The sequence below is a fragment of the Callospermophilus lateralis genome, chromosome 1, assembly GCF_048772815.1.
Source record: "Callospermophilus lateralis isolate mCalLat2 chromosome 1, mCalLat2.hap1, whole genome shotgun sequence".
NCBI classification, from domain to species: Eukaryota; Metazoa; Chordata; class Mammalia; order Rodentia; family Sciuridae; genus Callospermophilus; species Callospermophilus lateralis.
Genome location: NC_135305.1, coordinates 48,003,906 through 48,027,374, shown reverse-complemented (window position 1 = coordinate 48,027,374; position 23,469 = coordinate 48,003,906). Strand labels below are relative to the sequence as shown.

At 35.7% G+C, this 23,469-nt stretch overlaps 1 protein-coding gene across 2 annotated transcripts in view; it reads left to right on the top strand.

Moving 5' to 3' along the window:
* Positions 1–23,469, top strand: part of Cadps2 (calcium dependent secretion activator 2) — a 501,039-nt gene that overhangs the window by 104,317 nt on the left and 373,253 nt on the right. For both annotated transcript variants that reach the window (XM_076861895.2, XM_076861904.2), the window contains exon 2: positions 18,325–18,438. In XM_076861895.2, coding sequence (XP_076718010.2) covers positions 18,325–18,438 — 114 coding nt within the window. The remainder of the gene's footprint in view (positions 1–18,324; positions 18,439–23,469) is intronic.

The window sequence follows — 23,469 nt, the reverse complement described above, 5'->3', positions numbered from 1 at the left end:
TTTCTTTCTCTATTGATATTATAATTATTTCTCTACCCGACTTTATAACCATATTTCACAGTCATGTTCAGGAACGTTTCAGGGATTCATAATACTTAGGAGTTTTATAAAGCAGTTCCAGGAAGTATAAGAATGAATTATTTATTTATTTCTTAATACAAAAATAATTGAGCAATTCTATGATTTAGCAACATAAATGGATATTTTTGCAGGGCAAATGGGGTTTGTTAATAGAATTTTGTGCAAAAGAATTTAAGAAACTAATGCTAGAATAATGTCTTTCAGTATAAAAAAAATTCAGATCCACTTTAGAACAAAATATTTAAGTTTTTCTGTTCTATTTATTCACATCCTAGATTATCTTTCAGTTTTTAGCTTCCTGAATCCCTTTTGAGTCTTCTTGGACATCTGTTTTGTGAATTCAAGTTTTCTCTTATGAGATGGAGCTGATAATACCTCTAAATGCTAATGGAGGGTGACTGAGGACTCTCTCTTCTCAGATTGACCTGGCCCTGTTTCTGTCAGTAGGTGGGCAGCCAATGGGATGGATCCAGAGGCAGACAGACAGGGAGTTAGGGCCAAAGTGCATATGTTGTAGCCTGAGTCATAGCATTTCACTGCTCCATGGCCTCATTTCTATGTGCTTAATATAATGTAGGCCTTCTCTTTAGACCAGTGTAGGTGGCAGTGTATGGGATACCTGATAGCCTTGAGTGACAGAGTGCAGTGATCCTTTTCCCTCCCTGGGATTTTTGTCTTTAGAGACTTGTTTGTCTGTGTTTGTGCTGAAAATCTTTCCATACTCATTTGAATCATTTTAATTTCTTATGGCATGGATGATATTCTGTTACAAAAAGCTTTCCTTGCACTTTTTTTTTTTTTTCCTGTAACATTCAGGCAGGTTGAGGTTAGGTTGTATGTGAGAATGAGTTCCCTAGACAAGGGATAAGAGGGACAAGCTTTTAGTTTCCACCTTCCTGTGTTTAATTTTCCCCTCTGGAATAGGTAGGTGAGCCTTAGGGGCTCCTTATTTCAATTCCCCACCCTGGAAATGATATTCCTTATCATTACTTCTAATGAAATTTGTTTAGGTTATGTGTTTTCTAAGCAGACAAAAAATTGAGACTAGAAGTGTTTGAGTCTTAAAATTATACAAATTAGAAGATGAGAGAAATCCTGCTTTAAAATTTGTTTTGGTTCTATCCTCTGTATCATGTGTATCTGTCTATTCATGTTAGATTGCTAAAAATCTTTAGGAGTTACAGCAAAGCATTCTGCTGTGTAAATTAGTCTAAGCCTATGCATTGATACCACTCTACTGATGATGTAGTTGGGTAGATTTCTCATGATTACCATCGCCAGCAAATCCCAAGTATAGCCAAACATCAGAGTTGTTTTTCTTTTTTTTTTTTTCTTTTCTTTTTTTTTTTTTTTTAGGTACTTTTAAACTATGTAGCTTTATCACCACTGTATTAAAATTTTGAAATAATAAGAATAGGGTAGGCCTTCAGTATCTGAATTCTTTTATAACAAAGATCCTTGAATTATAATTAGCCTGATTTGGGATTTACATACTTGTTCTTGATTTTTTTTTTAAAAAAATGATCACATGTGCCTCTTAGTGGCATCTCCTCTATTTCTCTGGCTTTAATTTTGCACAGCTTGTTGAGTTCAGCTGTGGAAATTTCCTTTGAGCTTCCTCTTCAGACAGCACTGAAAAGATTAAGGAGTTGGAGGTGTCTGGAACCATGAGACATTAAGTCTTAAGAGACAATGGTTACTGGGCTGAGATACACAAGACAATTCAAAGAAAAATTGGAAGGTGTTGTCAAAAAGGCAGAGAGAGAATGAGGATCAGAAGGAACAATACAAATACAAACACAGGATGCCCAGTTACATTTGAATTTTAGATCAATAATACTTTTTAGTCTATATTCCAAATATTGCATGAGTCATATTTAAACTTAGAATTTATTTAAGACAATTGAAAAAACTGTGTACTAAAAATAACCTCTTGCTTACCTGAAATTCAGATTCCTCTGGGAATTCTGTGTTGAATTTGGCAGCCCTTCCTGATGTGAAAGAGGTCAAAGCTTATTGCTTAGACTCAGTCCTGTGCATAGAATAGCCATTTAATTAAACTAGCAATATAAGTAGTCTAATACCTTTTGGTGTGCCTTTTATATTATTTCTTTGTTAATTCTTTAAACACTAGCATTGAAGGTGGCAGAATAAACTCCCATTTGCTTGCCCTCCTTCCTGGGAATATCATTATTTAGTCTCCTGTTTTTGACCTCACTTATTAAAAAATGTTCTAAGAATTTGACTTTTCTTATCACCAACATCCCATATATGAACTCAGAATTGCTTTTAGAATCATAAAATTGAATGCAAATATTTATGTCAGCCTGATCTTCGTGTTCTATTTAATGTTAATCGCAAAAGGGCTTTTATCTTTTTAAATCTTCATAAATCCTTGAGTTTGCTAATATAAATATGTTTGCAGCGAAATCTTGGAGGTAGTATACTTACTATGTTTGCCAGCTAGATCTTGTAAGGCTGAAGCAGGAAATAAATTATGAAATGGTTTTTGTTTTAAGGGAATAATGTGATCCTTACATTTTTGTCCTTATATACATGGATATAAATGCAAAAATTAGACAATATGATTTAATTTATTTGAAATGAATAAAGTTGTTGCAATAATATTTCTGATTTAGGTACCAACCAGAGTTTCATTATTTGTTAGGGAAACACCTGGTTGGGCATTTGAAACTCTCGGTCGTGGTATGCAGTTGACAAGTTCAGCCTCCTTGCAAGAAAGGCTAGGACGCAGCAGCAGCGCTAACTTAGAAGCTGTTGTCTAGTTTCTCTGCCTCCTTCGCACACCATTAGTTATCTAATATCAAGCCCCTTCTATCAGAGTTGGCTGGATTCCTCTCAAGTTCCCAGGTCAGTTGCTTAGTCAGTCATGGGATTCCATTTCTTTTACCCCTCTGGTTTCTTTAGGGATGAACATGTGAATGGTTCTGGCCCTTGATGTGTGAGGGCAAGTCTGATAGATAGAGGATGTGTTGATTCTGGGAAAGTTTTCACCTCTTTTCTTTCATCATCTTCATCGTCTTTTTTTTTTTTTTTTCCTTTTTAGAGGAAAAGGATTGTTTTCAGTCTTTGTTGTGCAAGGATGCTTTGCACAAAGTTGATGTGGATTTTTGGAGAGGTGGTAAATGTGAGGACAAAAGCAAGCTCAGAGAAGGCCTGGCTCCTTGATGACTTCATCAAGCAGCTTAATTAACTGACTCTGGAACTCCTTTCCTTCGGGACTTCTTGAGATATGTGATAGTAACCTCTTTCCCCATGTAATTGGTTTAACAGGTATTTGGGGTTTCGACTTCTTTACTTCTAGTCAAAAGCAGGGTGATTAAATAAATAAATGCACCTTATTGATATTCTAGTGCTGCTCATGTCAGAAGGTTGGTCAACTGAGAAGATGAGCTAAAAACCTCTTCCCTTCTTCTTCCCTCTCTCCCTTTGCAGACAGCTATTTCTCATCTGTGACATATCTAGTTTAGAAAGAAAGCAAGAACTTCAAACATTTCTAAGGAGAGCCAATTTGTGGCATAGTTTTTTTCCCTCCTGATAGTCACTCTCAAAATATGTATTGCCTACTGGAAAAGGCCCTTGTGTGGCATGGAGCTGGTCAGCATGTTTGAGTTTTTGGATGGGCATGCATTTGTCTGCTGCCGAGTCTTTCAGAATACTTTGTGATGAACATAAAAATCACTGTTTCTTGCAAATATGGCTTCAGCATAGGGAAGGTTGCCATGAAATACCAGATGGTACTGAGGCACAAAGTTCTTCCTGCCTGAGAACAACATCATCTGCAAAACAGAGCTACTCATGCTGCAGCTCAATCAAGAAATCCTTTGCTGTCTCCTTAGACCTCACTGAGTCTGGTCATGAACATATTATTTGGACAACACACAAGCTATCTTGGAATTCTTTTCTAAGACTGTGTCTGCTCCCTCCTCCCCACTCACTAATATACTGAAATAGTCTTTGCTCAATGGTTGTGACAAGGTACTACCCAGGAAAGTAATCGTGAATGGTGGAATTTCTTCTACTATAGAGGAATTTATATTAGCAAACATCGTACTTCGTGTGGGAGTGTAAAGATGACTGGCATCCGTGTTTAAGGAATCTGTACCCTAGTCAGGAGAAAGCCACAAAAGCAAATGGTAGACGTATGTACAAGGTACAAAAGTGTCACAAAGGATAAGATGATTTAATCTTGGGGGCATTCAGAGGAAGGAAATTGTTTGCAGGTTTTGTTTTGAGTTAGACTTTAAAGAAAAGGGTTCCAGGCAGAGGGAACAGTGTGTGCAAAATCACAAAGGCAAGAACCATCATGATGGAATGGTGTTTTGAAGGCAAACGAGGAAGAAGGGGATGTTTATTCATTTCCTCATCCTGACTTTATCATGTGATCAACTTGCTGGAATTTGGGAGTCCTGTGTATTGACCTTTGTGTGGAGAATGTGATTTGAATTCAAGAAGAAGCTCCAAGGGTAGCCATTGGGTAAAGCTTGGAACCCAGCCCTGCTCCCAGATTTTGTGAACTCAGCTTTCTCATTTGGAAAATGAAACTCCACCTCACAGGAAGCTGTAGACATTGAAATAATCCATGTAAAAGCTTAGAAATGTGCTCAATATGTAATAAATGCTCAAAAAATGTTACCTATTATTACTGGTTGTTCAGTTATATTAGGGGTGGTTAAGAGGAAATCCTGCTGTTGTAAAAAGTCCTCTCATTGCATACCTTGACATAAACCATTAGAATGAATTGTAGGAAAGCATTGGCTAGAAACTTTGATGACTCATGACAGACTCAGTTTTGATTTTGCAGGTCAGTAACTTGGCCCAGCATGTGCTGGTGGTCATACCATTTTCTGTTTTCTTCCATAGTAAACCTTCAAGAAAGCTTGTTTGTGTAACCTCATTGATTTTTTTTCAGACCTTAATGTTGACTGGGTGGGGAGTGGACATGACTTGATTGCAATAAGAACTTCTTAGCATGGCTCAGGAGGCTTCTGTTTCTCTTTCAACTTTCTATCTTCACCTTCATCTCTGAATTACTAGTTGCAGGAGAAATTGCTCAGGTTGCCATTTATGGTAATGGGTTTGCATTTACTTTCAATGAGCTTTTTTATTACTGGTGTGGATCATGGAAGATTATTTTCATGATCCTTTTCCTTCTCAGAGTGGTGAGTGAAATGCATGCTGTCAGTGAACAAGAGGGTCTGAAAGCAGATATTTGGAAGATAATGACCAATGAGCCTTGCCAGTGTTCTCTCTTTGTTTACTTATCACTGTGTTCAGGGAACTGGAGAGGCCTGTTGAGTAACTCCTTAGCACTTAACTAGATTATCTTTTCTAAAATGCAGTTGACTGAAGACATCAGGTCAAATAAAAACAGCCAGTGAGTGGGGTCAGGGGAATGTAGTGATAGAATAATAGTTGTGGACTTGGTTTGTAGAGGCCTAGAAGAGTCTTAGGTCTGTGATCAAACTAGTTTTGTGTCTTAACCTCTCAGTCTGTTTTCTAGTCCATAACATTTGGGGAAAGGATGGTGGGTAATAATACCTACTTTACTCTTTGATAGTGAATCAGTACACAAATACAGTTGTCTTTTATTTCTGGAGTTGGCTCCAGGATACCCACGTGGGTACCAAAATCTACCAGTGCTCCAAATCTTTTATATAAAATGGCTTAGTGTTTGCATATAACCTATGCACATCCTCCTGTATACTTTAAATCATCTCTAGGTTTCTTATAATAACTAATGTAATGTAAATGCTATGGAAATAGTTGTACTGTGTTATTTAGAGAATAATGACACAAAAAGCTGTGTTCAGTGCAGAAACATTTTTTTTTTTTCCTGAATATTTTCTGTCTGCAGTTGGTTGATTGTGGGTGTAGATATGGACGGTTGACTACCCTGAGGCATTGGATTTTGGCCCTTGGTCAGTTTCTCTTCAGTTTGTTGTACCATAGCACTTTGTCCCAAACTTATGTATGGTCACGCTTGCCTCTGTGAATGAGGCCTTACTGTTTTGCATGGTGCAGCATGGCTGGGTCATCTGTGTCTTCAGGGCCACATGAATATCATATGCATTTCTCAATTCTTGTGCTGACCACTGGAAATATCATGTCATATTAATTTAAAAAACATCTAGTAGTCATATTAAGACATGAAAGAAACAGGTGAATATTTTGTAATAATTTATTTTGCCCCATACATGAAAATGTTTCTCAAAGTATAGCTAATATGAAAATATTAGCAATGTATTTTATGTTTTTTGTTGGACTGAGTATTTGAATCTAAAATGTATTTTAGGCTTAGAGCACATCAACTTGTACTAGCCACATTTCAAGTTCTGAGTGGCCAGGTATAGCTCATGACTCCTGGACATTGTGGCCGGGAACCCATCCCTTGTTAATTGTTCCTTAGCATCCATTTTAATATTAATTTTTGTCTGGTTTTACAATTGCTGAAGTAAAATAACCATGCATTTCTAAAATAAGAGTAGTTTATAAAACATTTCATATGTGTTAAAACATTTTAGCATCTCATTTCATAGAATACCCTGTTAGATGTGCATTATTACTGTCTTATTATATAGAAAGATTTGAGGCATTGAGATTAAGGGATCCACTGAAGACCATACGAAACTTGTGGGGATCCTGTATACAAACATTAGCGGACTGACTATAGAGACCCCTTAATGACTCCACTGTCCCATTAGTAAATAAATGGCTGTGCTAATTAGTGAAATAAGCTATATTTGATAGGTTGCTTTCTGATCCATTGTTGAGATTAAGGTTATCTAGAATTCTTGTAATTGCACAATACACACTAGCTTTTCCGTGGGGTGGTCACTGTAAGAATAAAGGATGTGGCCATTCTAGTAGGAAATAGGACTAGTTTCATAATAGCCAACTGATATTTATTCCTTTGTTCACACACACTGAACATTCTGTATGCTAAGCATTGTTCTGGTGCAGGGTTAAAGCAGCAAGTTAAAACCAAGTTCTTATCCTAAAGCAGCTTTCAATGGAGAGGGTCCTTAAATATTAAATAATACACATTGCCCTATACAATACATTGAATGGTAATAGACACTTTTTTCCAGAAAAAGTCAGTGGCTGTGAGCTAAACAGAGAATAATATGGCAATTGGAAGGAATGTAAGCTTTAGGATACTGGTTCAGACCCTACTCTTGCAAGCTGAGGCAAGATGTTTTAGCTTTTTCAGCTTAATTTCATTATTTGTAACAATGATCTTTAGGAGTTTTAGAAACATTAATGAGGCCTAATGTCCACAATTACCAGATTTCAAGGCTGGGAGCTGTGGAGCACATCTGTAATCCCAGGTACTTGGGATGCTGAGGCAGGAGGATAGCAAGTATGAGGCCAACCTCAGCAACTTAACAAAGGTCTTAAGCAACTTAGTGAAGCCTTGTCTCAAAATAAAAAGGGCAGGGGATGTGCCATGTGGGCTCAGTGATTTAACCCCTTTGGGTTCAATCTCTGGCAACAAAAAACAAAAAGTACCAAATTTTCATTACACAGAATAAAAAAGTTCTGAAGATCAGATGAACAGTATGGTTGCTATTTTTTACACTTGAAATTTGTTAAGTAGATCTTAAGTGTTCTCAATGCACAACATAACTGTGAGTTGATAGACATGTTTACTATCTTAATTCTGGTAATCATTTTACAGTATCTATAAATTGGTGTCAAATGTGTATTTTTATTGGTTATAATTCAATAAGAAGAATCTCAGAATACTTAGATGTATGGAATGTGCCCAGTAAAGCATAGTAGAGAAACCGGGAGCATTCACGGATTTAACATTAACAGTTTAGAATTCACTCGCTGCTCCCCACAAGACAGCACCATAATGGATACAATTTTGCTAAGGTTCGAATTCGACAGGGAGAACAATAAGAATGTGGATGGAAAAGGTTCACTTGGCAGCTGAATGAGCCTAGCCTGGGGGCTCGCTTGTCCACCATGCAATAGGATTTTGCTGTTACGTACTCGTCGCTTAGCATACATTTTATTATAAAATATGTTAAAGCAGTATTGCACATTTGGGGATTTTTAATCTTCCTCTCAATATTGTGGGATAATAGAATTCAGTCTGCCAAAATAATGTTATTTTCTGTCTACCGCAGGCACTTAGGCTCAGGTGCTCACTGCTCATTGGGGCAGGTTTATTAAATAAGGAGCTTTTCAGATGAAAAAAATATATGGGAAGAATATTTTATTTTAGAATAAATTAAGATAAACTTCACCAACAACTACTATGCTGGCATAGTACTATGGCATTTTCTGCTTGTTTGGGTACCTCACTGTGCTTTTGATGGGTAAGGATTTAGTACCATTTTACCAGTTGCTACATATAACCAGTAAAGCTCAAATAAAAGTAGTCTGTACCTGTGGAAGTTATTGCTCACATAATGGAAAATTAGGAGGTGGGTGTTCCAGGGTGGCTATGCTGCTCCACATCATGTGGTCTCTGGCTGTTTTTGTCTTGCTACCCCACCATCTTGATGGTCAGGTGACAGCTCCAGCTGGCATATCCAATTCTAGCCAGCAGGAAAAGAGAAAAGAGGAGGACACAAAAAAAATGGACCTCACCCACCTCTTAGGATTTCCGGGAGAACCTGAATACGTTTCCTCTCATCTCATTCACCATAACTTAGCTACTTGGTTATATATGGTCAAAGGAGCCTGGTACTTGTAGTCTTATTCACTGCCCAAGTACAGATGGAGTATCCTGATCTGATATGCTTGGAATCAGAAATGTTTCAAATGTCAGATTTCGGGGAGGGACAAGATTTTGGAATACTTGTGCAGACTTTATAGGTTGAGCATCCCTAATATGAATCCCCAATCCTCCAAAATCTGAAGGATTTGGGGTTTGGGATTTTCAGATTAGGGATGAACACCCTGTGTCTGTGCTTATGAAAGAAGGCATGAGGGGCTCAAGCGGTAGCGCACTTGCATGCGCGGGGTGCTGGGTTCGATCCTCAGCACCACATAAAAATTAAAAAATGAAAAATAAAGATGATGTGTCCACCGGGAAAAAAAAAACTAAAAATAAATATTAAAAAAATTCTCTTCCTCTCTCTCTCTTAAAAAAAAAAAAAAAAAAAAGAAGAAGAAGAAGAAGAAGAAGGCATGAATAATACCAGTGCTACCCACAGGGCTTGTCACGGAGGAGAGGTGTCTGCCTCTCCGTTATTCTTCTGTCACTGTTTGGGGTCCTCTATTGATTTAGAAACATGGAAGGTGCTGATGATTTTACTCCAGTAGTTTAATGTAGATGTTTTGACAGAGTGTTGATGGGAAGGGGAAAAGAAAATAGCACCTACCCTTTGGTCTTTTCCTGCTATCTAATTAGCAGCCCTGCAGCTATGGCTTTGTGCATTTGAACAAGTGTCTGTGTCTAGAGTCAAGTTTCTTACCTCCCTGAAAAATCTCTTTCTACCTCTATTTGATGGGTCTGAGGAAAATACACACCCAAGTTCCATTCCTGGACATATGCCTTCCCCAAGTCATTTGCTACTTGGCTGTGGAGTCTCGAAGCGACTATGTTCGCTCACAAGGATGAGCCTGTCAGCTGCTGTGGCCAGTGTGGAGCCACAGATGGAGGCAGAGCCGGTTCCACACAGCACTGGCTCTGTGGACCAGCTAGTCCACCTCTGCTCCTGCTGGAGCAGAAGTCCTGGCCTACTTCTTCAGTTGATCCACAATTTAGAATGCAAAAGCTAGAATGTAATTTGAACATGGGGGAGAAAACCCGAGGAAATGTAAAACACCTCTGTATTCTGAAACCTAAGTGTTTTTCTTGTGGTCGTTATTATAGAAAAGTTATATGGATTTATAAGTTATTTTGGCTTTATAAAATTTAGTTGTATCAGTACTTGAAATATTCTTGTTTTAAGGCTGATCTCTTGGTTGTATTTAGATAGTTTCCAGGGTATTTATGTTCTGGTTAAGTTTCTACAGTTTAGTTTATAGAAGAGGTATTTCTAAAATTCTCATTACATAATTTCTGCTGGTCAATTTATTTCTTCATATTTGAAAAATATACATTCCTTGTTAAATACAGTAGTCTAACACAAATATGAGCTAAATTAAAAACTTAGGGTGAATAAGAACAAAATGAACTGCCCCTAAAATTGTTAGTTGCAATAACAACTGGAATAGTGCATGTGATGGCAGGACTCAGGATTCCTGAATTATTCCTCATCTGATAAATATTTGTATAATGATTTGGATAAATTCTGTGGATAATACTTTATTATATTAGTGGATGTAACAAAGCTAACAGAGCTTTGCAGGCATGGGGTGAAAGAATCAGAATTCTAAGACAAACAAAAAAAAAAATAATCAACTGGAACACAGAACCAAATAAATATAGCAAGATGAAGCATGGCTTAATGAAAAACATGTAAGAATGTTTTAGAAGTTTTTGTTGATTATAAGCACCATGTGAGTCAGTTGATGTGACTGCCAAGAAGAGTTAATTGGTTTTTAATTTGGATTAATAGAGCGCTTACGGTGTGGGAAGTCATCCTCCCCCTTATTTCTGTGTTGGCCGCACTATCCTAGGGAATTGTGATCACTCTACCAGTCCCTTTAAAGGGGACACTACCATTGTGAATTTCATTTCCTTAGTCTTAGAGCCTTCAAAGTGCTTTCATGTACTTCATTTTATTTAACATGCTCATTTTATGGACAAGCCCAGAGTGTATCCTTAGGAGAGTACTCAGGATATTAGGGGAAAATAGGAGAATTTATTCTACAAAAGAGAAGACCTGTAGATAAGCCAGTGCTCAAATTCATATTCTTGAACTGCTATGCTAAAGAAAATAAGTGACATTTATTCTGTTTTATCTTAGATAGTACAGAGCTAGGGATAGTTAGTATTAGACAACTTCAACTTTTTATAACTGTCGAAATTTGACAGTTTCTTTGAGGTAATAAAGGTGCAGTGTGTGAATGTCTATGTGTGAGGGGTAGGCTCAAATGGGGTTTGAGAGATCAGTTGGAATAGATTTTATAAAGATTAGTGTATTGAATAGGATGTTGAACAGAGTGATTACTTTGATTCTTTTTTATGACTCTCTTGGTTTAAGTTTCTTTGAAATCCTCATGCTTGAAATGTTAAAGAATACAGAAAATTTGAAGTCTTCTACCTGAAAGGAGAAATGAAAAGTTAACCAGTCTGTTGTCTACTTTCCATGCAGTATAGACTTAAATAACATTAATAAATATTAATAATACAATAATAATGCAAGGGATTAAACCCAGGGGCGATTAATCACTGAGCTACATCCCAGCCCTTTTTATGTTTTATTTTGAGATAGGGTCTCACTAAGTTGCTTAGGGCCTTGCTAAGTTGCTGAGGTTGACTTTGAACTTGTGATCCTTCTGCCTCAGCCTCCCAAGCACTGGGAATACAGGTGTGCACCACTGCACCCTGCTGACTTAAATTATTTTTAAACAACTTTGACATAATTGTTTTCAGTTTAAAGATATACAAGTTGCTATTATAGTTTATTCTAAATGTAAACAAACATTTGAGTAGATTGTGATTTAAAACCCAAAATAAATAAAGCAGTGTAGGTTGAAAAATCTTTTCCCTTATTTTTGAACTGTTCATTTCCTGAAGCCTTCCTTTCATAGTTTCTGACTGCATATGGATGCAAATTCACATAAGTATTCTCATTGTGCCCATTTTATATCTGAGTGCTACATTATTGTACTCATTGTTCTTTAAATTGCTTTCTTCCCAGGATATTTTGAAAATATTTTCATATCTGTATATAGTGAGCTTTCACATCCTTTCATGCAGATAATAGTATATCGTGTATAGATAGCACAATTTGTTTCTGATTTATAAATATTAGTTTACATTTTTGGCTATCAAAGACCATTATGAAGTATTCTTCATGTAACCAAATTAATGACTTTTGGAGCTTTTAATAAAGTTTATTTTAGAGCATTTTGGGATTCACAATGACATTGACCAAGAGTGGAAGGTAAAATTTGCATGTATTTCTTGCTCTGACACTTGCAAAGCTTATCCTACTTTCAACATCCCCCACCAGAGTGGCACGCTTCTTAAAACAGACGGTGGGGGATGGAGAATTGCCCCCCCGGGGGGGGTTCAATTCCCAATAGCAAATAAATAAATAAATAACAATGAAATAAAACTCCAGATGATACATTGAAACATCATTATCACCCAGAGTCCATAGCTAATAAGGTTCACTCTTGATGTTGTACCTTCTGTAGGTTTGGAAGAATTTCTCATGACATGTATCCATCATTATCATATCACTAGAGTAGTTTCACTGCCCTAAGAATCCTCTTCGTTTTTCCAGTTCATCCCTCCCTCCCTCCCTAATCCCCAGGCAACCACTAAGCTTCTCACTGTCTCTACCATTTTGCCTTTTCCAAAATGTTACATAGTTGGAATCATACAGTAGATGGTCTTTTCAGAATGACTTCTCCAACTTAGTAACATGCATTTAACTTTCCTTCATATCTTTCCATGGCTTAGTAGGTCATTTCTTTTTAGTGCTGAATAATATTTCATTGTCTGGTTGTACCATACTTTGTTTGTCCACCCACTTACTGAAAGACTTCATAAAGCTTTTGTAAACATTCATATTTGTGTGGACAAAAGTTTTCATTCTTTTGGGTATTTACCAAGGACTGCAATTTTTGGATCATATGATAAATTGTTCATAAAGTAGCTTTGCCGTTTTGCCTTCCTAGTAGCAATGAAGCAGGGTTCCTATTGTTCCATATCCCTGCCAGCATTAGCGTTCTGGATTTTATACATTCTAATAGGTGTGCAGTGGCTTCTCATTCTTTTAATTTGCATTTCCCAAATGGCTTATGATGCAGAGTATCTTTTCATATGTTTGTTTGCCATCTCTGTATCATCTTTGTTGAGGTGTGTTATTAGGACTTTGACCCATTTTTAAATCTGTTTTTTTTTTTTTCATTATTGTTGAGTTTTCACAGTACTTTGTATACTTTGAACAGTTCTTTATCAGATACAGTTTTATTTTATTTTATTTTGGGTACTGGGGATCAAACCCAGGGGTACTTTGCCACTGAGCTAAGCCCAGTCCTTTTTATTTTTTACTTTGAGGCAGTCTCACTAAGTTGCTGAGGCTGACCTCAAATTTGATATTCTCCTGCTTCAGCCTTCTAAGTCTCTTGGATTACAGGCATATGCCACTGCACCCAGCTTCAGATTCATCTTTTAAAAGTATTTTCTCCCAGTCTGTTGTTTGTCTTCTCATTCTTTTGACAGTGCATTTCACAGAGCAAACAATTTTTAACTTTAGTGCGGTCCAACATATTATCTTCTTCAAGAATCTTGCCTTTGGTGTTGTATCTAGAAAGTCATCATCACAAAACCAAAGGCCATCTAGATTTTGTTTTTTGTTATATTCTATGATTTTTATAATTTTGCATTTTACATTTGGGACAATGATCCATTTTGAGTTAATTTCTATAGGGGTCATAAGATGTGTGTCTAAATTCATTTCTTTGTTTTTGAGCATGAATGTTCAGTTGTTTGTTGAAAAGACTCTTCTCTCTTTTTGTTGTCTTTTATCTTTTGTGATAGATCAGTTGATTGTATTTACGTGGGTCTATTTCTGGACTCTCTATTTTGTTCCATTGATCTGTTGGCTTATTCTTTCACCCATCCCTCACTGTCTGGGTCAGTGTAGCCTTAAATATTGAAGTAGGGTACTGTCAGTCGCCAAGTTCTTTTTCTTTAACATTATAGTGGTTATTATTTTTTTTTTACCTTTTTGTATTAAATTTAGAATCAGCTTGTCAATATCCAGAAAATAGTTTTCTGGAATTTTTATTGAGATTGCATTGAGATCAAATTTGGGAGAATTGATATCTTAATAAGTTTGAGTTTTCCTGTGCATGAACATTAAGCATCTCTTCATTTAATTAGTGCTTTGATTTTTATCAATTTTGTATTTTTTCCTTATATAGATTTTGTGCATGTTTTGTTAGATTTATACCAAGGTATTTTATATTTGGGGGTGTTGATGGAAATGTTATTGAATAGTTAATTTTAAATCCCAGTTATTCATTGCTGTTGCATAGGAAAACATTTGCAGATGATATGATACTATACCAAGAAGACCCTAAAAGTTCCCCCAGAAAACTTCTAGAACTAGTAAATGAATTCAGCAAAGTAGCAGGATATAAAATCAACACCCATAAATCAAATTCATTTCTGTATATCAGTGTCAAATCCTTAAAGAGGAAAACTATCCCATTTATAATAGCCTCAAAAACAAAAACAAACAAAAAACTTGGGAATCAACTTAATGAAAGAGGTGAAAGATCTATATAATGAAAATTACAGAACCCTAAAGAAAGAATCAAAGATGACCTTAGAAGATGGAAAGATCTACCTTGCTCTTGGACAGGCAAAATTAATATTATCAAAATGACCATACTATCAAAAGCACTATCCTGATTCAATGCAATTCTGATCAAAATCCCAATGACATTCCTCATAGAAATAGAGAAATTCATGAAATTCATCTAGAAAAATAAGAGACCCAGAATAGCTAAAGCAGTTCTTAGCAGGAATGGTGAAGCAGGTGGCATCACTATACTAGACCTTAAATTATACTACAGAGCAACAGTAACAAAAAGAGCATGGTATTGGCACCAAAATGGACTGGTAGACCAGTGGTACACAATAGAGAACACAGAGACTAACGCAAAAAATTATGATTATCTTATCTTAGACAAAGGTGCCAAAAACATGCATTGGAGAAAAGATAGCCTCTTCAACAAATGGTACTGGGAAAACTGGAAATCCATATGCAACAAAATGAAATTAAACCCCTCCTATCTTTCACCATGCACAAAACTCAACTCAAAATGGATCAGAGGCCTAGGAATAAAACCAAAGACCCTGTGTCTAATAGAAGAACAACTAGGCCCTGATCTCCATCATGTGGGATTAGGCCCCAACTTCCTTAATAAGAGTCCTTTGGCACAAGAATCAATAAATGGGATGGACTCAAACTAAAGTTTCTTCTCAGCAAAAGAAACAATCTGTGAGGTGAATAGGTAGCCTACATCTTGGAAGCAAATCTTTACCCCTCACATATCATATAGACATTTTTATTATTAACTTTGTGTATTGCTATATTGCTTTAAGAATTTTTTGTGGATATTTTTGGACTTTCTACAAAAATTTCATGTCATGTATGAAGGAAGCTTTATTTCCTCTTTTCTAACATGTATAATATATATTTCATTTACTTTTCTGATCTTATTGCATTGGTGAGGACTTTTATTATTTTTTTGAAAATCAGTTATAAGAGAGGATATCCATGCCTCATTCCCGATCTGAATGGGAAAGCTTCACATTTCTCACATTATGTATGATGTAGGGTTTTATACATGTTGTCCATCAATCAAGTTGAGGAAGTTACTTTCCCTTCCTAGTTTGCTGGTAGTTTTTATCATGAATAAATGCTGGACTTTGCCAAATGCTTTTTTTATATCTATTGATATGATCATGTGATTTTTTCCCCATCTTTAGCTTGTTAATGAATGCTGGCTTATTTAAATGAATTTTTGCATACTTAGGATCAATCATAAATGGTTATGATATGTAGTTAATTTTATACACCATTTGATTCAGTTTTCTAATATTCTATTGAGGGGTTTTATATCTGTATTCAGATGATATACTATCTGCGGCTTTCTTTGCTTATGGACTTATAGATTTGAAATCATTAGTAGAGAGATCTTATACTAAAGGAAATCTCTCATGTTTTCTTCTAGTTCCTTTATTCTATTTTTATAAGTTAAGTTTTGATCAATCTGTAATACTGAGTTATAGTGCAATTTATTTTTCCTTCTGGACAACTGCTTTGTCATTCTAATGCCATTCTTTGAATGGATCACCATTTACTATTTTGAGATATTCTATAGGCATTTTATAGAACATTTTTATTATCTTTGGGTCTATTTCTTGAGTCTCCTCTATCAGTCTCTGTCTTTTGGTATATTATAAAGTTTGTTTTGACAATGCAAGTAGCTTTTAGGAACTGCTTTCTGACTACTATGCTTAGTACTATATTTTAATTTAATGTCCCTTTTCTGTCCCTATCTTGCATATGTGGATATATGGATTTCTTCTCTATACTAATAAAGTACCCATTTATTGACTCTATATTATGTAATATTCGATGCCATTTTTATGTCTTAAATGTAACTCTAGTATCTGTTATTTATAAAAGCTGAAGCCTAATATTCAGCCAGGTGCCTCTGACATGTTTGTGAACTATACCAGTTTTATTCAACTTTTCAAGAAGATGGATTTGTTCAAATCTCCTTTTTTAAATTCATATACATGAATTTTTCACATCATGATTACCAAAATGTAACACAGTTACAACAACTGAACTTAAATGCTGATAATTATTCAAGTTCCATTATTTTACCCAGATACTTGCCTTGCCAGGTGAAGCCCTTCTCAGTGATTCCCAGGGCTTGGAAACAAAATGCTCTCAGCTGCCTCATTCTCAGCAGTTGCTGTTCCAGTCCATCTGGTCCCTTTTGTGAACTATGCTTCAGTTGCTAAAGACATGGGCTTAGTTTTCCTTGCTAGTAAAGTACACATACAAAGGGTCCCTGCTTTCATTTTCTTCTACTGTAGAAATAGATATTGTAACATAATGGTGATGTTCCTGCATTTCAGTTTGGTTTAGCTTCCCATCAAATAACCTTGGTAAAGAAATGGAATGGTCTTCTCTCTTCACTACTCAGTGCAAGAGCCCCCCCCCCCCCCCCCCGAAACACCTGGGTAAAATGGGACACTTCTTTATCAGTCTGTTACTACCAGCAACCATTTCTTTACAAACTATCTTGTTTGTTAGACTCCGAAATAAAACCCGTGTTTTGAAAGAGCTTTTCTCCCTTATATCGGAATGGCATTTTAATAAGCCTTTTGAACAGATTTAAACTTATTTCACATCAGCTTTCTTTTCTGAAGCCAAGTCATACCAGTTTTGTTTAGCTTTTCTAATCCTTTAATCATTTTATCCTCAGCATGTTTCCAAATGCTTCACATTTCCATAGATTCCAGAACTGGTCTGAGTTCTTTAATAAAGCCTGATTGGGATAGAACTAAATGGAAGGATCGCTCCTTTGCTGTTATGTATTTTGAAGTGTATTATTTCCAAAATGAAATAGTTAAGCAACAGCACAATGCTTCTGCATGGCCCCATACACTCCTCGTGACGTGTGTATGTCCCCATAGAATGAACATTATGCATGAGCCTGTGTAGCTACACAGAGATCTGTGCTGAAAAACATTCAGTACTTGGTTTGTTGCTGTGTTCCTGCTGTCTTTATTTAAATAAATGGTTCCTTCCTTTCATTTTTCATTGAATCCTACAAATCAAGTAGTTGACCCTGATTGTTGTTGATGACTAGAGGACATGGTTGGTAATCATAACCCATTTCTAACCCACCGCCCTCAGTAATAACTATAGGAGCTAGACCCCAGGTGAGACAGTCTGATCATAAATTTACATTCCTTTTCCTGGTTCACACCTCCTCCCCCACTGTGCTTGGAGATGCACTCACTGCCCACCTGTTATCTCTGTTTTCCTTTGGATTTGTCTCCTTCTCATTGCTCCATTATCTCCTCTCAGGCACTGAGGTATGTTTGTTCATGGAATCCAAATTTCTGCTGCTCAGTAGTTCCTTCCAGAAGACTCTGCAAGGATCTTTTATCCTTTATAGGCTCCCCACTTATTGCCTCTTCTCCATTATATTGTCCACTTATTTCCAAGAATTCTTGCCTCCTCTATTTTATTTGTTTAGGACAGCTGGCAATTCTGTACAGTAGTTAATTTCCCACCCAAAGTTTAGATTTTTCCCTGACTTTTTGCAAAGAGGCTGGGATACTAATTGCAGGCATTCTGTCTTGGTAGAAATTTCGATTCCTGTTCCATATCAGGATTCTGGGGTATGTGGGGATGTACCTTGGAAACATTTTAAACTTGAGCCATAGTTACAAGTAAGAGGATATTTTAGTTCTATTTGTTTTTACCATAAAGCTAATTCCAGGTGCCAAATCTAAAATGTAATTTAACTTTGAATAATCATTGTGTATGTCATACATTGGTTCATTTCTTAATTTATGTCCATTTTTTTTTCTTGTAGCTTAACAAACAACAACTACAGTTACTAAAAGAACGGTTCCAGGCCTTCCTCAATGGGGAAACCCAAATTGTAGCTGATGAGGCATTTTGCAATGCAGTTCGGAGTTACTATGAGGTAAGTTTGAGGAGCTTTGTTTTTGGCACTTTGCTGCTTTTTAAACTTTTTTTCATGGTTTTCTCATTTTAAGAAATTTAATGATAGGAAGTCTGAGTTTGCAATCTTCTCGAAAGCATTGTCAATTCTATTTTGCAATTTAAAAAACTCTAATTCCACAGCCTGGTTTTGAGAGATAAACAGAATTGGAAATTATTCACATCTTTTGAAAAGTAGGCTGTTTAGAAAAGTCTTCTGGCGGTGATTGATACAGCTGAGTATAGCTATCTTTAGGTCCACATGTCTAAATTATCCTTTTTAATCAGGATTTCAATAGTAAGTTCCTATCTTATACCATTTTGTCCCCTAAGCATTATAATAATTAAGGCCAGTAACTAATTTTAAGAGGATAAATGGAACTTTATTTTCTTCTTGAAGGAATAATACTACCAATACATTCTTGCTCTTCTGCTTTTAGCTTGTGACTCATTGGGGATTCTCTATGGATTTCCTATGAGCACCAGTTTTCACACATGGTCATTAACTGCTTCATTGAGTTGCCAATAGATGTTAAATTTAAAGAGTTCTCTTTTGTCCTAAGCATTTCAGAGACCTTAGGAGAATAGGCTACTTCCGTTCTATAGACACTCTAGACCGTTCTGCTAAAGAAACATGTTAACATGCAAACATATATTACTATTTTAAAAAAGGAAAATGGGTACAAAAAAAATGGTTTGAGCTTTCCTGAGGCAGGGATTTTTTTTAATGTGAAAAATAAAGTAACTGGATGTTATAGATGCTTGGAGGGGTTTGTAATCCATGAATGGTATGCACTAGAGGTTACCTAATGTCCCTCCAGAGAGACTTCTGTTGGCCTATGCCTTGGTCTCAAGATGAAGTCTGGCTTACCAAGTGTGCATTTGACACATATCTGTGGAAAAAGTGGATACACTGTCTAAGTAGACCTTGACCTGGAATATCTTATCAAATGTACTATCTTTCATTTCATCTCAAGATTCAAAGTCTGAGTCTTGCTTGATGAAATCTTGCCCTGAATCTTAAAAGATGAGATGTAAGATCCTACACTTGCATCATGTGATAAAATAAAAGTCAAAAAAGTCTGTATTCAAGATAAAGAAAATGAAACTCAAAAAAGTAATTTGTATAAATACATGTAAATATTTTAATGAAACAGCTCATTTTGGGTTTTGGTAAGTGCATCATGGCACTGTAAGATGATAATATTAGGGAAACTGAAATTGGGTGAAGGAAATGAGAGAGTACTCTCCACTATCCTGTTATCTTTTTGTAAATCTAAAATTTTTCCAAAATAAGTTTTTTTTTCTTTTAAAGTAATTATAGTACAATCTGAACATAGAGTAATAAAAGGCATAGAGAAGCTGTGCTTATATAATATTGTGACTCTAATGATAAGAGATAGTATCCCCATTGTATTATACCTGCTGATCATGTTCTCTTCTGGGCAATATCAAGTGATTGATAGATAGAGACAAGTACAAGGTGATCAGGTGTATAGCATATAATATTTGATTACTGGAAATAACTAGAGCTGTTTACCCCGGTCACAGATAGGCTTTCTGTTGAACATGGTTCAAAGGCAAAATGAGGACTAAGATGGAAACTGAGGCCAGTAAGATTTCCTTTCTGTTACACAAATGATGTTTTTTGAGTGAGTCTATGAAAAGCCTTTTTGCATCTTGATATTGTAAATCTTTATATTCTGTAGACCCTTTAGAGTTATCTGGGTCTAGGAATGTAGCTTAGTGACAGAGTGTATGAAAGGCCCTTTGTTTAATACCCAGCACTGGGGAAGAGAAAGAAAAAGTCATCTGTCTGTTCTTTATGTTTGTGGTACCTTCAGATATTTGATCTACTTTACTTCTCTTTTATACCTGGAATCTTGGTATGAACGCCAACATATATTTCTTTTTATCCACGTTAGATGATCAAAAACCTTTCTTCATGGTAAATAATTTCTTTTAGTTAGGTCATGCTAGAATTAGATTTTTCATGCTGTTTCTAGGCAGTATTTGCTTAGAGGTGTGTGTATGCATGACATTTATCAATTTTAATATCTATTCACCATGGATACTATTCAAAGTATATACTATAAATTTAACAATGATTTTTATATGACCATATAATTTATATCACAACCTTTTAAAATGTCTTACATACTATGAAGTAAAGAGAATAATAAAGAATTTTTTTAAATTCCATCAATTTTTGTGTGTGGGGGGGGGAGTAATCAGGGATAGAAAACAGGTGTACTCAACCGCTGAGCCACATCCCCAGCTCTATTTTGTATTTTATTTAGAGACAGAGTCTCACTGAGTTGCTCAGAGCCGCACCATTGCTGAGTCTGACTTTGAACTTACAATTCTCCTGTCTCAGCCTCCCAAGTCACTGGGATTACAGGTGTGCTCCACTGTATCTGGCTCATCAATGTTTTTTATCATAGTTTTGTACATTGTTAGAAAACAATGTACCCAAACTTCTAAACCACCTGATTAGGCAGACGTGATGGTAGAGAAGGATCTGAACAGGAAAAGAAGGTGGGGAGGGAGCACATAACATGCTTAATTATTTATTGAAAGCATGCATAAAAGTTAGCATTTACAATTTTATGGTTGCAAATTCTTGAAAGATCCTACTATATATTCATTTATTTTAATAGTAGTGTTTTTCTCTTTCTTCAAGCATCTCACTGTCTAGGAGAAGACCTAAAATGACCACTAATTGTATAAGTTTTTTTTTTTCTTTCTGGTCATATCTTTTATTGTTTTTGTTTTGCTTTTCATTTTAGGAAACTTCAGCTGACTTTGAGGATGGGTAATCATAGCTTTATTGCAATTTGTTATTTTCCAAGTTTTCTTCCCATCAGATAGCTACGTATGTTTTGTGAAATTCAGGTGGACTTCATCCAAATACAGCAAATGACAGTGTGATTTATAATGGATATGTGGAAAAGTAAATGGCTTTTCTCTTGAAGATTTCCAAAAGACAGTATATAGTTGCTTACCAGTGGTTTTCAGCATAATAGAAACTTTCAAATTATCATACAAAAAAATGGATATTAGACCTTTTTTCCTCTTTCTTTTCTTTTTTTTTTTTTTTGTGTGTGTGTGTGTTGGGAGGGGGTACTTGGCTTTGTTTACAACTTTTTAGATAGGATGTGTACTTTTATTATTACCTCCTTATGTTTGTTCTCTTCAGGTTTCAGAGAGTAAATGAGAATTCCAGTGGTTTTTAATCTTCTAAAAATTAACTAATTAGTGCTGGAGTTGTACTTCAGTGGTAGAGTGCTTGCTTAGCATGTGTGAGGCACTGGGTTCGATAGGAACAAATAAATAAAATAAAGGTTAAATTCTTTTTAAAAAAAATTAACAAAGTAGGACACAGCATGTTGCTCAGTGGTAGAGAGCTTGCCGGGCATAGATGAGGCCCTGGGTTTGATCCACAGCACCACAAAGGAAAAAAAAAATATATATATATATCAAAGTAACATTAAAATAAGTCTTGATACAACAACACCATCATTTCATTTGCTATTCAGATCTCCTGCTGTTGAATGAAACAAATGAGAAGGCTTTCAATAAATTAAAAAATATATTTTGAGTGGTTCTTATTTTATTATGAAATTTATAACTAATTATTTTCATCTAAAAATGGAACTTCAATTTTGGCCCTTTTTTTGGCCCCCTTTGTTTTTTTTTTTTTTTTTTTTTTAAAGAGAGAGTGAGGGAGGGAGAGAGAGAGAGAGAGGGAGAGAAGTTTTAATATTTACTTTTTAGTTTTCGGCAGACATATCTTTGTTTGCATGTGGTGCTGAGGATCGAACCTGGGCCGCACGCATGCCAGGCGAGCGCGCCACCGCCCGAGCCACATCCCCAGCCCAAGACCTACAGACAACTTATTTTAAGTTTTTCTCTTGGGTGAACTTGTTTTAAGCTTTTTACATAATTTTATGTATTAAAGAATTAATATCAAATGTTTTCCATATATGTGGTTTTAAGTAACTTCTTTAGGTGCTCATTTCTAAATTTGATTTAATTTTCTCATCATTAGACACTTAAATTTTCTTCCTTTTTGTGTATTAAAATGATGAAAGGATCATTTCTATTCTTAAGTTGATGTTGAAGAATTTCTACAAACTGTATAACTGGGTAATGGGTGATGAGCATTGCTTAAGCTCTTCATGCAGATTACAAATTGCCTGGAGAATAGCACTAAAAATTTATGCTACTATACCAAAACTGTGCTGGTTGTTTTCCTGTGTGTTTGGTATTATCAAAAAGTAAATGCCAACCATTGGATTCACTAATTTCTACTTTACTATTAGTGATGTTTCACATTTCCAAGTTGTTCATTTATATTTCTTTTTTTATGAATTACTTGTTCATATCCTTTGTTTTTTCCATTTGGATCTTCATCTTTTAAATACTGATTTATAGGTGGTGTTTACACACTAAATAGACAACCCTAAGTTAGGCTATGGTTATTTTCTTCAATTTATCTTTTGCCCTTTGCATTCATTTGTTATAAATTTTCTTTCCTCTGATATTATTTTTTTGGTTCAGTAAGAATGAAAAGAGGTTCATATTCTAGGTAGAGATTATTCTCCATTTGATTTTCTTTGGAAAAGAAAATCAATATTTTCTTGTTCATAAATCATTGCTGACATTTGTTTAAATCACATTTTCCCCTCCCTCCTTATTCCAGCCACCTCCTCTCTTGAATTAGTAGTGCTCCCTATAACTTGGGCTCCACCAAGAGTCATGTGTTGGTGTGACAGAGCCACTGCTGTAGGCCTTTCTCCCCATCTGTAGAAGGAGAGGATGACCTCTAAAGCTCTCCTCAATTGCACAAGTCTGTGATTGTTAAAGTTTGTTTCTGGGTTATTCTCCTTTGCCTTGTCTGAAATGCTCTTGCATCTCCAAAAAAATAAAAAAGGGACCACAGCTTGATTCTATACTTTCAGCATAAATCTTATGATTTTTGGATCTTTATTCATATTTGGATCTTTATTCA